At 34.7% G+C, this 16305-nt stretch overlaps 2 protein-coding genes across 3 annotated transcripts in view; one reads left to right on the top strand and one right to left on the bottom strand.

The window, feature by feature from the left end:
• Window positions 1-3322: 3322 nt before the first annotated feature.
• On the top strand, window positions 3323-14618 carry LOC109209498 (probable amino-acid acetyltransferase NAGS1, chloroplastic). Of its 2 annotated transcripts, none has more exons than XM_019372774.1 (10): window positions 3323-4113; window positions 7256-7343; window positions 8264-8469; window positions 8601-8752; window positions 10130-10547; window positions 10994-11091; window positions 11660-11771; window positions 11882-12041; window positions 12972-13044; window positions 14225-14618. In XM_019372774.1, the coding sequence occupies exons 1-10, from the start codon at window positions 3757-3759 to the stop codon at window positions 14373-14375; spliced, it is 1815 nt and encodes a 604-aa protein (XP_019228319.1). In that variant the 5' UTR covers window positions 3323-3756; the 3' UTR covers window positions 14376-14618. The 2 variants fall into 2 exon arrangements, with proteins under 2 accessions (XP_019228319.1, XP_019228320.1); XM_019372775.1 differs by lacking the exon at window positions 3323-4113 and adding an exon at window positions 5781-6414.
• Window positions 14619-15329: 711 nt separating this feature from the next.
• The window catches only part of LOC109209497 (ADP-ribosylation factor-like protein 8b), a 3981-nt gene continuing 3005 nt past the window's right edge, over window positions 15330-16305 (bottom strand). Inside the window, exons 5-6 of the mRNA XM_019372773.1 lie at window positions 15953-16114; window positions 15330-15695 (exon numbers count right to left, since the gene is read on the bottom strand). Of these exons, the coding sequence (XP_019228318.1) occupies window positions 15578-15695; window positions 15953-16114 (280 nt within the window). The 3' untranslated portion in view covers window positions 15330-15577. The remainder of the gene's footprint in view (window positions 15696-15952; window positions 16115-16305) is intronic.

Here is a 16305-nt window from a genome sequence, read left to right as displayed (position 1 = left end):
CTTATTTGTTACCCAATTTTAAGGGTAAACAAGTTTGGTGCTCTAATACACCTATTATACGTGGGGCCCGAGAAAGTATTCATGGACTATCAATTATAAAGTTATGTATATTGTTTTACCTTGCACTTCTATAAAAAGAATCTTTTTCACGGCGAAATTCTATATCATTTTGATCGTATGATAACAACTTTGACAGTGGTACCAAGACTCCGACTTAATGTATAGCAGAAAAAAGCTAAACAAATAATACATAAAACAAATCAATAACATGTGCATTGTTGAATCTGCTAACACAGAAGACCTGGGATTTACATCAAATTGGAAAAGTTCCATAATAGGCACTAATTAATAATCTGATATACAGACAAAATTAATCGTCTTACTGAGCAATACTAATTAATATTGGGAGAAAGAAATCTTGGAACATCCTTTTTCAATTTGTATTTAAAAGGTTATAAAGTTTGTCTACATATGTAAAAGTCATTTTACTACTGGGTTTTGATCAGTTTCTCTCCCCTCTATTCTATTGTCTTGAGCCACAAACACAGAGTTTTTGGGACCATTGCAAATCATTCGTATTTAATATGATCTTTTAACAACAATTAATAAAGGCCTAGATATAACTTACCGGATTAATTTTACCATTAAAATAACAGAATATTTGAATGATGACAAAGATAGTTTATTGTATAGGTGATGGTTAGAGAAAAATCGGACGGATACAAAAGGGAGGTTAGCAACATCACCAGATCTTATATTTTTATACTAAGGTGTAGCCATTGGGAAACTTATATAGGCGGCAGCTGGGATTTCAATTTTATGAGTTCGGGATTTCAATTATTTTAAGGGTTCTAAATTAATAATTTGTACATATTCGATAGATTTTTAAAGACAAATATAAAATTTAAATCAAAACTAGTGGGTTTCGGCCTAACCCGCTTTCGGTACTCTAACTCCGCCCCTGCAGTTATATTGAGCACAATTCTTGGAATCTCGTGCTAACAAATGATTGAGTGTCTATGGCTATAGTGTGTAGTGTGTACCCTTCCTCCACCCCTACCATTTACAATAGTGGAACGTAAATAATTACTCTGGACTTCATGTTTGCACAAAATTATATTGATTTATTATAATTAAGTTTACAGTGAGATAATATATATTAATTAATTATAATTAAGTGATAAAATTATACATATAAACACATATCCTATATTTATTAATTAATATAAATATTAAATGCGAGAAGAAAACTGCACATCCCTCCCGTTAAAATTTTAATGATGCTAGAGAATAGACATTAGATAACAAAGCTGGGACCACCATAAATGAATAGATGAATGAGAAGTGTTCGTTGATAATTTGTGTGATTCAGACTAAAAAAGGCAACGTGTGTGATACTACATTAAATATATTCTTCTCCTTTTAAATTATAGCACCCTTTTCCTTCTTGAAACGTTTCAAATTTGTTAGCACCACCTCGTATATATAATTTTTAAGAATTTATTATTGTATTGCCTGTGTATCGTTTTTGAAATCTTGCAAAAGTTGTTAGAAGTGTTTTTTCAAAAATATGTTGCAAGATATTTTAAAAAAAACACTATTTTTTGGAAGAAGTAGTTAGGAGGTGTTTTTTGAAGAAAAGCTCTTTTATCAATCGCAAAGGTCAAGACCAGGGGCGAACGCATGTGTCTTATAGGGTGGTCAACTGACCACCCTTCGTCGGAAAATTACATTATGTATATAGATAAAATATTAGGTTTTAGAGGTATATAACATATATTGAACATTCTTTGTCGGAAACTTTTTTCCACTTATTTCAAGTTTGAACACCCTTGAAGAAAATTCTGGCTTCGCCACTGGTCAAGACACTTACAAAAATTTTCAAAAACCTACAACTATGCAAACAATTTTTCCGTGACTGTTTCTTCATAGAAGTTGTCCAAGTTGCGACTGTTCAAATTTTAAATTGGATATGATGTTTTCTCATAAACTCAATTGTTAATCATCAATACTATATATATATTAATAAGCTAAATAATATCTTAGACTCCATATTTACTCAAATGCCCTCATAACCAATTAACGAAAAATGTATATTTTTCTAACACTCTTTTTAATTGTACGATCATCTCATTTAAAAGTTTAAAATATCAAAGAGGTATATTTTTAGCTATTAATTATGTTTTTAGTACGCCACTTACGTGCAATCTGATTCTTTTTCATGGTCCTAAGCATGTGGTAATGCATTTTCTCATATTGGATCAGAGATCAAGTGAGATTTGAACCCACAATTTTACGATGTTGAGTTATGTGACCAAGCTGATTCCGCCCATTTTGATACGATGTCTAATTGTGTGACTATTTTAATCAAACGTTCAAACGGTTATATAACACAAGGTACACTATTATTTCTTGGAAATTTATGGAAATGTAACCAAAAATACACTATTTACCAATAACTAGTCATTTTAGCCACGCTACAAAAAATAACCAAAAATATTATCAATGATATACAACATTTGAAAAATATAGACCAAAAAAATTTAATGGCCATTGTTGCGATTCGTTGAAAACACATATATGAGGCAATATACAAATTTTGATGAAGTTTGAAGGTGAATTAGACTAGTTTGGAGTCAAAATTCATTCCCAATAATATACAATATTTTTAAAAAATTAGGCAAAATAGTTTTTTTTTTCCAATGAGTATGGTTGAAATTTATTAAAAATATATAGATGAGGCAATATACAAAATTTGAGCAAGATTGGAAGTGATTTGGACTGGTTTGGTTTCAAAATTCGTCGTTAAAATCGAGTTTAAAGAATTCTTCTGCGGCACATGTATCTCACACACAGGTATGCATGGATATACATGTGATACACATATGATAAATATGTGATACACAAATAATGCATAGTGTGATACACATATCGATCATAGTTGTACAAGTGGAATTTTGAGTAATTACAAGTAGAATTTTGAGAATTTTGGTATTATATTAAGGATTTATTCAACAAATTTTGTTTTAATTTGAAAAAGTCTCTTGAGCTTACGCCTCAATAGAAAAACGCACCTCAACATCCAGGGCGTACGCCTCTTGAGACTTTCACCCCCTACCATCATCTTGGGGCATTTTTGATACGCCTCGCATCAGGGCTCGTCCCGAAAACGCTTTTTAAAATACTGCCTTGGACTGTAGCGTGTATGTAGTGTGAAAATGTCTAGTACTATCATAGTTGTACAACATTTAATAATCAATTCCCAACAACCACATGACGTGAAAAATGCTTGAATACCTTCCCTAAACGAATCTACCTAGTTTCTGTGACTTGATACTTGACAATCCATATACTGAGTCCCACAAATTAAAATCTATTTCTCCCCTTCTGTTTTTACCACATATCCTTAATTCTCTCTTTCTTTCTTGCTAAATTCATGGTTGTAAGCCATTGATTTGATCTCCATGGTGTTATCCAAGGACACATGATTATTACATACACGAATAAAGAATATGTCTCTTTAGCACGCCACTCCCACTTCATCTTCTTTACGTAATTTTTCCATTCTGAAACTTTTCATTAGTGAAGCAATGGAGCTAGCTGCAGTTCGAAAACATAAACATGTCGTCAAGATTTGCCAACTAAGTTGTCTTCTCTTTACTTCTACCGTTTAGTACTTTCTTTTTTTGGTCTTCAATTGATCATAAACACCGCCTTTTCGCCGCTTATTTGGTATTTCTTTTCAAGATCGTGGCAATGTTAAAACTAAATTATGGATGGAGTTTGGGAATGGGGAAAAAATCTGATTTTTTTATTAGGGGAGGAGACAATTTTTTGACAACTCATGAGGGGAAGAGAACAAATGAAATACAGAGGAGTCGTTTGAGCTGCTGCAGTAGCATTGACTGTGGCCGAGTTATTACTGCGACTGAAAATTATTTTAGTTATAATTTGCCAATGGCAGCTGCTACAGTTGAAGAAGATGAGAGAGAGGAATTTGTGAAAATGATGAGAGAAATTCAGCCATATTTTCTAGCACACAGGGGTAGCACATTTGTCCTTGTTCTATCTGCTGAGATCATTCATAGTCCTTATTTGTCTTCTATACTCCAGGTATATTAGCTTCTGTATTGATCTTTTAAATGCTAATCTGAATTAGCAGATTTTGAACACCAAATTTTTTTTCTTATAGAATAGCTGAGTAGTTAACCACAATTTGACTGTAAATTTAGTATAAATATAGCAATTTTTAAAGTATCTATACATAATATATATGTAAATTTAGTATCTCCTCAGAAATTATATACGTAATTTCATATTTTCAATGGATTGATGAAGAACCTACTTATTCTTTCTCAAATTAACTCGTGTAGTGATTCTTTCCATCATATAAAATGGTAAGGAGTATTTCTCTTTTTTTATCGATTAGGGCGTCCTTCTAGTAGTATATGTGGTGTGCCCTATCGCCCTAAATTTAAGCGATGGAAACTCCACTATTTTTGTATGCTTTTGATGCCTGTATTCATTAAACTTATGGTTAGAATTTCTAAATATTGGAGTATTAACACCTGGTTATCAAATAAAGTCATTGATTTTCTTAATCAATTACGGTAATCTACATATTAGCCAGGAATAAGTGGGTGAAGGTCTGTTGTTAGTAACTCTATTTTTTCTAAATATAATTATAGTACCGAGACTAGCTTATGCGTACTTCAGTTAATAATAGTAACAGAATACTTATTAAATTGACTATTCTAACCATTTTCTCTTGGACACCCTAAATAGAGGTGGCAAAATAATTAAAAGAAAACAGTTAACCAATCATATTATCCATTAAAAAATGGATTGGATAATGAATTTTTTTAAAACGGGTCAAATATGGATAAGAACCATATTATCCATTTAGAAAATGGATAACCAATGGGTAACCAATAAATAATCAATGGGTCTAGCTTTTACATTTGTAAGCCTCAAATTTGGGGTTCCTCAACTTAGGAAGACTAATAATTCTTCCAAAAGTGATCATATACAAAAAGTCATGCATAATATGGTTACCCATATTATCCGCCGGTTAACCCGTTTTTTATCCGTATTAAATATGAGTTGGGTCGGATAATTTATCCGTTTTTTATTACCCGAACCATATCCGACCCGACCCGCTCGTTTGTCGCTCCTACCCTAATAGGACCATAGTTAATTTTTCCAAGAAGGCATGGACTTCCCTGTGAAAAGTGGCAATAGAATAACTCAGGTAGACCAATATGTGCGTGCATGTGATTCACGTGTCTGAAAACAAAATAAGATTCTCGTAAGAGCTCGCTTCCAATTAATAGCACCACTTTGTGTGTCAGCTTTGTCTTTAATGATCACAAATTAAACGTGGCCCTTCATTAGGAGATTAATTTGAAAAAGAGGGAGAATAAAACAAAAACAATTTAGATTATAGATGTATTTGGTAGTAGTTGGTAGTAGGTGAATATTTTAATTTTCTCTTATTTGATTGATCAGAATAGCATGCAACTTATTACTAAAAAACAATAAGTATTTTTGGAAAACTATCTTTTTATCTTATCTACTATACGTTGAAAAATAAGAAGAAAAAAATCACTTACTTTTCAAAAAATACTCATATCAAACACACCCTAAATATATATATATCGAGCGGAACTAGAAGGTGATGTATGCCTTCGGTCGACCAATAACTATAATTCAAACTTTATTTTGTATAAATCAACTAAATATATAAAAATGAAAATTGAATTAAATTTAAAATTCAATTATAAACACATAATATTGCTATCCTGAAACATAAAACTATAAAGCTTAAAATCGTGATACATTCTGGACTGAGAGTATTTACACCACCGTTCAATATAATGGTGGCTAATTAAGAAGAAGACCGGTCGGACTGGACAGACCGGGTCGACGGTTAACCAGTTGCCGGTTCATGTCTGTTCCCGACTTTCCACAACATTTCTTCCTCAATTTTCCATCCATTCAGTAGCCGCAAAATATCAGCAGTAGTGCTATTACTTATCGGAGGGGCATTTTCATTTTCTTGCTAAAACCACAAAATTCCCAATGTCAGCTTCAAGCCCTTGTTCTCCAATTTCAATAAAACAATGCAAGCAACCAATTTTGATACCTCGAATTGGAAATAATTTCCAAGCGGGACGAAAGCTGTTATCATTTGGAGTTAATTTGGCGAAGAGATTTTCAATTAAGTGCAACGTTTTTGGTGAAACGGAGAATGCCGGTTTATTTGACGTGAGTAATGCGATAAAGGACGATATATTCGTGGGATTTTTTCGAGAAGCTTGGCCTTATTTTCTAGCGCATAGAGGCAGCACTTTTGTTGTTCTTATCTCAGCTGAAATTGTTGATAGCAGCCCTCATTTGGATCCTCTTCTCATGGCACGTTTCTAAATTTAACTTTGTCTTTCCATTTATCCATATTATTAGAGTTCAAGTATATTTTAAAAAAAAAAAATTTGCGTTATCAGGAAAGTACATTTAAGTGAAATTTGTAATTAGGTAAATGTGATCAGATAGTATAATTTTTATATGCTTACAGTGTATATAACGTAAAACATTAGTATTACTATTCCTAAGCTTTTATTCTACTCCATCTATCCTAATTTGCGTAATATTCTTTCTTTTTCACAAAAATGCAGATTTTCTATATTTAGAAATAGTTTAAATTTAACTTCCTATTATAATCTTAATGAGATTATTTATAGCCGCACAAATATTTATGGCTTAAAATTTGTGCCAAGTCAAACACGTCTCATAAATTGGGGATGGAGATTTTTCTCCCTTTTAGTGTGATTTAGAGAAGTTTTAATTTTAAAAGAACTCTAATTCACACAAATGTTAAGATTTTCAAAATAAAGCGAAATGGATGTAGAAGATTCATATAGTCGATTTGAACTAGTTTGAGATTGAGTAGTGATTGATTTTATGTAATAGCAAGTTCTTTATTTTGTTGATTTTACTTTACTTTCAGTAACAAACAAAGGGGGAGCCTTGGCGTAACTGGTAAAGTTGCTGCCATGTGATCAAGAGGTCACGGGTTCGAGCCGTGGAAACAACCTCTTGCAGAAATGCAGGGTAAGGCTGCATACGATAGACCCTTGTGGTCCGGCCCTTCCCCCTACCCCACGCATAGTGGGAGCTTAGTGCACTGGGCTGCCCTGCCGGTGCTTGATTTTAAGGTGAACAGCTGGCTTATGCTATTTACTCATAAAATTTGCAGGATATTTCTCTACTTCATGGCTTGGGAATCAAGTTTGTTCTTGTACCTGGAACTCATGTCCAGATTGATAGCTTTCTGGCTGAAAGGGGTGAGAAAAATGCTGTTATTTTCTTTTCTTGTTCATTTTGATATTTCTTCGCCGGAGAGCCTTGGAGCAACGGTAAAGTTTTTTCCATGTGACTTATAGGTCATGGATTCGAGCCGTGGAATCAGCCACTAGCGGTTGCATTAGGTTAGGCTGCCCATATCACATTCCCTTGGGTTGTAGCCCTTCCACGGTTCCTACGTAAACGCGGGGTATTTCGTGCGCGGGCTGCCCTTTACCTCAAATGTTTATTTTGCTTAAGAATGTTGATTTTCCTTGTCTTACTGTTTTCATCCTATAGATGGTGTTCCTGAATTGGTACATCTATTTTCCTATTAAATGAGGAGAAGTATCTAAATATGTTACTATATAACAAACTCCGAAGACATTAAGCCAATGAAATTCAGGAAAGTCTAAAATAGTATTGTCTGTCCAATTTGGCTAGACTGTTGCTTGGGGGAAACTGCTTTGGTTTTGCTCTAAACACGGCTGTTGCCTGGGGGAAACTGCTTTGGTTTTGCTCTAAACAGTGAAGAATTCAGGTTAAAGCTTGATCAACTAGCTATTGATGAGCTGGAGCACATAATCTAGTAAAAAGCTTAGATGCAAGATCCTATTTTCTATTACATTGACTATAATACATTCCCAAATATTGCTACAATTAACATGGAGAAACCCAAAGCTACGGTTATTCCTTTTCTTTCATAGAAGAAAGAGAAAACAACCACCTTTTGCATTTCAAAATAACCAATAGTTGTATGCAAAGGAGTTTAACAGCGTATGCTATTTACCATTCAAATCTTCTATTTTTCTCTTTTTAGTTATCACTATTATGTCAATTTTATTTTCCCTTAACTACAATTTTTCTCTATTCTATGAAGCATATTCTCAGAGTTAAGTGATTTGATAACTCTTTCTCACAGGAAGTGAGCCCAAGTATGTAGGCCGCTACAGAGTTACAGATCCTGATTCACTGATGGCTGCAATGGATGCAGCTGGGAGAATTCGTCTGATGATAGAGGCAAAATTGTCTCCTGGGCCGTCATTGACTGGTGTCCGCCGGCATGGAGAAAATAGTCGCTGGCATGATGGTGTTAGTGTTGCCAGTGGTAATTTTCTAGCAGCAAAGGTGAGAATATGACCTCATTGCCTAACGTAAATATATGAAATGTATTTGTCATTCTTTTTGGGTTTTAAATTTTCTGGCATCAAATATGACCATGAGATTGACTTGTGATTTTCATTATAATTTTGTTGCAGAGGAGAGGAGTTGTAGAAGGAATCGACTATGCAGCAACGGGTGAAGTAAAGAAGATAGATGTTTCTCGAATTCGTGAGAGGCTTGATCAAGATAGCATCGTGCTATTGAGCAATCTTGGTTATTCCAGCTCTGGAGAAGTTTTGAACTGCAAGTATGCTTTATGGCTTTTGATATGTATCTTTGTTGATGTTATGCATCATTATAGTCATTAAATCAGCGAATAAACGGAGTTATACTAAAGCGTGGTGATACATAAGACTACAGCTTCGTGTAGTTAATTTCCCTGTTCTGCCCTCTCTTTTAGTCAAACTTGTAGTTGCCATTTCATGCTTAATTTAACTTATGTGACATTCTCCTTTTTTATTCATTAACTGTTTGACAGGCACAAAATGTTCCTTTTTCTCTTTTTTGGTGAAACTCTTGTACTTGAGGCTTGCAATACTTAAATCTCATGACAGGATCAATATCCAGAAGTCAATCCAAAAAATAAAAATAAAGTCTTCTAGTGAAATCTTAACACGAAAAAAAAAAAGGAAATAACAAGCAAGAATGTGATATATGCCTAGGGTGCACGTCGTCAAGTGTTATCAGAAAGAAATGTAAATTTAAGTATTGGAAAAGAAATGTTACTTCGGGTTGATCTCATACTGATCACGCATTTGGTTTCTGGTTACTTGATTGAATAGGTGTTACACTCAAATTGCATGTTTTCTTATAGTAATGGTTATTTACCTATCAGTCGACTTTTTCAGGATACATGTACATTTAGATAGAAGTTCAAAGGCTATCAACTGAGTGATAAGGAAGTACACCAATAACTTTCCGTGCTTATCCTTCTTTTTGTTATAAGATGGTACGGTTTTCTTATAAATAATATTGTGTGCACACACATATGTGGGACAAAGAAGACTTCACTCTGTTGGATGGGTAATATGGATGGACTTGTTGAGTTAAAATTAGCTTAGCACTAGACAATCCCTAATTACGGATAAAAGCCAATAATTTCACGATTTTATGTTGGAATGCTATTTTTTGTATCAGTATGTTATTCTTGGGAACTTAGCTTACAGTGGTCATCTGTCTGCAGAGATTACTTCGTTTTAGTTCTTAAATATGTACTATTTTTTCATTTTTCTATAAACAGTTTCAGTTAAGCTAGATGCTCAGTAAACATTTTTCTGAGACTACAATCCTGAGTCAGCTTTTTGTGGATATGTTTGTGTGTCACAGCCCTCGGTGTGAATGCTTGTCTTTTAAATCAATCTACTATTCTTGGGAACTCAACTTGTATTACACAGTGGTCATCTGTTTCATGATGCCATCCCGAGTTACTTCATCTTACAGTTCGTAATGTGTAACAAGTTTTGTTTTTTCTATAAGCAATTTCTGATTGGTTAAACTTAGATGCTCAGTATACAACATTCCTGACACTTCAATCAAGAGCCAATGTTTTGTCGATATGTTTTCTCATTCCTTCTTTATTTATCCTCGAGTTTTAAGACTGACAACGTGTTCTATTTTATTGAAGCACATATGAAGTTGCTACAGCTTGTGCATTGGCTCTAGGAGCAGAAAAACTGATTTGTATTATAGATGGTCCAATTCTGGATGAGTCTGGCCGTCTTATTCGTTTCTTAACTCTTCAAGATGCTGACATGCTGGTTCGCAAACGAGCAGAGCAGAGTGAGACAGCAGCTAATTATGTAAAAGCTGTCAGTCAAGAGGACTTCAATTGTTTAGGTCACAATGGTTCCAATGGATCAATCTCGTACAATATGAATGGTTTTAGCCAACAATACAGTGTCACATTTCAGAACGGTGTTGGTTTTGACAATGGGAATGGGCTTTGGTCTAGTGAACAGGGTTTTGCCATTGGAGGACAAGAGAGGCTAAGCCGATTAAATGGTTATCTTTCAGAGTTAGCTGCAGCTGCTTTTGTGTGCAGGGTAAGATCCTGGCTGTCTAATCACTATATCTGCAGATTCATAAAATTGTCTAAACTGGACAATAATTGTCATGTTATTTACCCAAACCCTTATTATACAACAGAAAATTGCATATCTCTAAACTTGATCCTTGATGGAAAAAGGGGTAGATTTTGGAAGACATCTTCTCTTTGCTGTAAAACTTATTTAATAGCTTGTGCAGTTGAGATTATGTAATATTTACAGAATATCTAACTGGTTTCATGTCCCCACTACATGCTAAATGCTATGTCTATATGGTTTGCGGTATCTAGTAAATATCAACTTTCACTGTGATCTTTCATCTCACTTCTTCACTTGAGGAATTGTCATGTCTCTAATAAATTGACACCTCGTTTATCAGTATGATATCTATATTGGCTTATTGGTTAAAACTTTTGCCAATTATGTACTCCATTTGCCATCAGGGAGGTGTTCAAAGAGTTCACCTGCTGGATGGTACTATTGGTGGAGTTTTACTAAAGGAATTGTTCCAAAGAGATGGAGTTGGGACAATGGTAGCTAGGTATGCAAATCTTGATGAATATTGATTGTAATTTCAGTCAAGGCATGTTGATTCAGTTTTCCACATTTTCATTGTTTCCTCTTTAAGTTGATCAACGGATTCACTTTTCTTTTAGTTTTTGCACCGTCAATCTCCATGATTTGGTGTATGATCATTAAAAGTCATTTCCAGAATTTCTTGAGATGTTTAGCCAGCTACTTATGTTGCTAAAATAAACCGAACCTCCTTTTACATTGATGTATAGAACTCCACGAGCAGTGAGAATCTGCATGTTTCTGATCCCTCCCAATTTGACATTATATTTCTAACCAAAGAAGTTCATGATCGCCTTATCTCTAGAATTAACAGTTGTATTCGCAGTTTCCGATAGCTGAGGGTCTATCGGAAACAGTGTCTCTGCCCTCCCAGGGTAGGGGTAAGGCTGCGTACATCCTACCCTCCCAAGACCCCACTTGTAGGATTTTCACTGGGTTGTTGTTGTTGTTGTTGTTGTTATAGTTAGTTGATATTTGCTATACCTTTTATGACTATCCTTCAACTAAGATGTGCATGAATCTCTCTTCCTCAGTGATCTTTATGAAGGAACACGAATGGCTAGGCTGTCAGATATTCCCGGGATCAAACAATTATTACAACCTCTAGAAGACGCGGGAACATTGATCAGAAGGAGTGAGGAAGAGGTTACAGATTATATTCTAATAGTTATTAAATCAGCTTATATTTTGGTTAATGTTTGTATATCTTTTTTCTTTTTTCATAATTGCGTGTTTTTAACTTGTTCTACTTCTAGCTGGTGGATTCATTGCACTCATTCATTGTTGTGGAGAGAGAAGGCCATGTTATAGCTTGTGCTGCTCTCTTTCCTCACTTTGAGGAAAAATGTGGAGAGGTTGCTGCTATTGCCGTTTCTCCTGATTGTCGTGGCCAAGGACAGGGAGACAAATTACTTGGTATAGTGACTCTTTTCTCATTGTAAAACCATTTTTCTTCACAATATATTATGCATATAGGCAGTTTCAGGATGTTGTGATTATTTGCTTTAGTCCTTATGAAGTTGCAAATGCATTAACAAGAGAAATCACAACAATTGCTTCAGTCTTTACGAAGTTGCTTTAGTCCTTGTGAAGTTTAAGATATTTCCTGAAGCCTCTAGGCACTTGGATAAGCACGTAGTAAAAGAAGTCACTTTAATTTTGTGTACTTCTTGGTATTATGTGTATCCACCAAGCGGCTTAATGCTCGGAATAAGCACTTTCAAACTATGCTGCTTGGACTCTCCAAAAATATTGCCGGGTGCATGTCCGATCCTCCAAAAGTAGTGTATTTTTGGAGGATCTGACACGGGTGCGGCATTATTTTGGATTGTCCGCGCAACATAGCTTTCAAATAACAGCATGATGGGTCTAAGCATTTTTCTTTTTTCAGTTGTCAAGAAACATAGCAATCTGTCCAAAGATAGATACTATCTGCCCTTCCGACCCATGATCCTTAATTTTGTCTAAGTTCAAACTAGAAGTTTGTAACTTTTATAAAATTGGTCCAAATTGTAAGAAGATAATGAGGGAGCTTAAAATTTTAGTGATAAAGACAAACAATTTGCATATGGTCATGTTGATGGTATTACTACCAACATCCATATGCTGAATGTGTCTGCTTGTGCCTATTGATTGATTTACTTGGAAACATGTTGAGAACTAATTTCTCATAGTCGTGCTTTTTTGGTCTGGCGTTTTGTTGAAGAATTTGAGTTCTAGTTGAGAACTCAATGTTTACTTCCGAATCTACCTAAACACAGTTGGTGTCCTTGTACTTTTTGGTCTAAATTAACATTCCGGGCTTAATAGCCAATAACTTTCTATTCCGAAAAAAAACACTTGCAGATTACATTGAGAAGAAGGCATCTGCCATTGGATTGCAAATGTTATTCCTCCTTACAACTCGCACAGCTGATTGGTACGTTCCTTTCCACTTTCCTGTACCCTGGCCAATATATACATTGTTCGTCCTATTGGGCAAGTGAATATTGATTGCTGAACCAAAATGCAATGGACAAAGGCAGCAATAATTAAACTGAATTTGAGAATGTAGGTCCTTAGTCATCTCAACAAGGAGATAAAGCTAAGATGCTATTTCAAGGTAAAGAGAATCAAAAAGGGAAAAAGGTGTTTCTTTTGATTGACTCTTATTATTACTATTTAGGATTCATGAACACTCTCAAGAAGCAACATGTAAGTCTTAGGTACATGTGAAGTACCTGCAACTCTTGCCAAGAAATAAATACTAAAATTGGATATGTTGGCTCCTTTATGGACGCTTGTTTATTACCTGTTAGATTATGGTTCAAAGTCGCATTAATATGATCTGCTCAAACATTATTTTTTTTACTATACATTTTATGAAGAGAATTTAAAGTTGGAATTTTTGTAGAAGATAAAAGAATGTGTAGTTTTTATTGTTTTAAGTAGAGTTACAGCACTTGTCAAATAATAATGAAAAACTTTACCTTGTTATTATCAAGTTATTTATTTATAAAGTGGTGCCAAATGCCCTCAATCTAAAATTCGTCTGATGCTCAAATCAAAGTACTCAATTACCCAAAGTAGGATAAGATGAATTCTCACTGAGGTATTGTATTCGGATGAGCTACACTTCCATGTTAAAAGAGAGCACTTCTAGTGTTCTACTATCTAACAAATAATTATCTAATAGCATGTTTTTCTTTTTTTTTTGCCCATCTCAAAAAAAAAATAGCATGTTTTTCTTTTCTTTTTCTTCTCTTCTGCCATGTATGTCATTGATCAAATTTCCTTCTATTGTCCATTTTTATTCAATATGTGCACATTGGCTGAATTATAGTGACCTTATATCCAGTTTATACTGAGTGCAAAACCGCCCCTCTAATTATTTAAACTATTTTACAATTCCCAGTCCTTAGTAGACCTTCTTTCTTTCTTTTTTAACTTTTGATGAGTTCCAATTCTTGATAGGCTTATACAAAAAGACCTCACGTATTTCTATTGAAGTTTGATTCATAACATGTTCAATGTTGAGATTGAATTAGGTCGTTGAACAAGAAAAATATTATTGACCATCGGTCTGTACTTGATGTCCATGTATGTGTTTCTCTCCACAGGTTTGTGAGGCGTGGCTTTTCTGAATGTTCCATCGACCATATACCAGCACAAAGAAGGAAAAAGATCAATCTTTCTCGTAGGTCAAAGTATTACATGAAGAAGCTGCTACCTGATAGGAGTGGTATACGATTTGATAGCCCTTTTTCATAAGAACACAAGGGGTTTCTGATTGTATATGTAGTGCCTCTGTAATAAGCTGGATTTAATGGACAATCCTTGTTATTCTGTGACAGTTTAAGTGTAAGAATCATAGCAAAGAAGTGTAAAATAGTGCCTGTAAAATTATTATAAAGATAAAATTTTACTTTCCCAGGTATGTAACATTATCTGCCTTATAAGGCATGCTTGTCTCTATTTGATTTAAGTCTAAATCTGCATGGAGATATTAATTTTTGTTGTTGATTCTGGAATGAGTTTTTTTCATTCTTTTAGGTCAAATTTTTTTTGTTGTTATTAATCGTCCTAAGCTGCAGGCTGTTACTATGCTTCAAATGAATTGTCTAATTCAACATTAACACATTTGTTAAGGTTTCTATCTACGTAGAGGTTACACTTTTATGGCCGAACGTGTGGAGTAACATTTTGTTTTAGCTTAAAATCGTGCACTCTGTGAAATTAATTGCTAAATCCAAAACTGTTTCTTTAAAAGTTTTTGAAGCGGTACTGTGATCTTTTGCATTCAACTATCTCTGGAATTCGTACTGGAAAAAGTTAAAAAATTAGTGATTTTTATTAGAAGATGCCGAAGATTTAACAAAAGAAAGGACAGGCTAAGTATATTCATTTGTCTTGCATCCATTACTGCCACATAATCCAAAAGCTCATTTTTCAAGCAGAGGAAACGAATCAATGTCATTCCAAGGGGGCAAGAAGTTGCTCACACACACGGTTTAAAACTCCATAGATAATGGGCTCGCTCCTTTACCCTTTTCCACTTAAATACCAAGTTTTGTATGCGTTTGAACTATGATGTGTGCTTCATCCACACATCATGCATTGTATTACTAAAGGCCTAAGGGCAATTTACTCTGATTAATTCAAGCTCGCATAAGTCGATATACATGTAATTTGACATCAACAACTGAGACTATTGTACACAAGCAGGAAAATCAAATCAATTTAGTTCCTTCTAATTAATCAGTGAAGTACCTCTCAAAACACATTAGCGAATCACTCCATAAGAGGGAAGAGGCATTCACAATTGCAGGCTGAGACAATCACAAACTAAAATACAATACAACTCCTTCAATTGGGAAAAGAAAAATAATTTACATACAAGAGAACTCTGGAAAAAGCAGCAGCAGGAATAGCCTCACAAATTCAACAAACTGAGTACAAGAAGGGTATTATGCTTAACTCTTTGATTTTGAGTGCTTAACAAGCCAATCAAGGACTGAATCAATATTGGTGGAATTCTTGCATGAGATCATATAGCAACATACCTCTCTATCAGTTACAGATTTCAAATCCCTGCAATATAACAGATCATTCAGAAAAGACTCCAAATGAAGAAAACATGTAATTCAATGTCTCATTGAAGTAAAAATAGAAAAGACAAAAAAAAAAAAGGGAGGGTTAGCACGAGGGATAAGTCTCGTCCTGTTCAAAACTAAAACAGGAACAGAAGGAAATGCGGTGGAGTACGCTTCCTACCACAAGCTTTTTCAACCAATTAGCCAAAATGAAAAAAGACAACATTTTTTGCTCGTGGAATTTTATCTGCTTACATCTGATCAGTCAAAGCCTGCTTGGAGAGAGCTTCAGGCTTGTCAATCTTGTTACCCAATACCAGCAACGGAATACCACTCAATGATGGCTTGCTCAGCAGGTCATGGATTTCACTTCTTGAAATACTAACATTATCATGATCAGCAGCATCAACAACATAACTGCAGGGAAAGACATTTAAAGAACTCAAAAACAAGATATTACGATGGCTACCGGGAACATTAGTAGAATCCTTCAAATTTTGTTTAGGGGGGGGGGGGGGGGGGGGGGGTAGAACCGTGGGCGTAAAAAGGTAACGAACTTCTCCCCGATAGGTCCCGAAGGTTTAATTAGAAATAATCTAGGTCAAAAG

The sequence above is a fragment of the Nicotiana attenuata genome, unplaced genomic scaffold, assembly GCF_001879085.1.
Source record: "Nicotiana attenuata strain UT unplaced genomic scaffold, NIATTr2, whole genome shotgun sequence".
Taxonomy (NCBI): domain Eukaryota; kingdom Viridiplantae; phylum Streptophyta; class Magnoliopsida; order Solanales; family Solanaceae; genus Nicotiana; species Nicotiana attenuata.
This window is presented reverse-complemented; position numbering and strand designations above follow the sequence as displayed.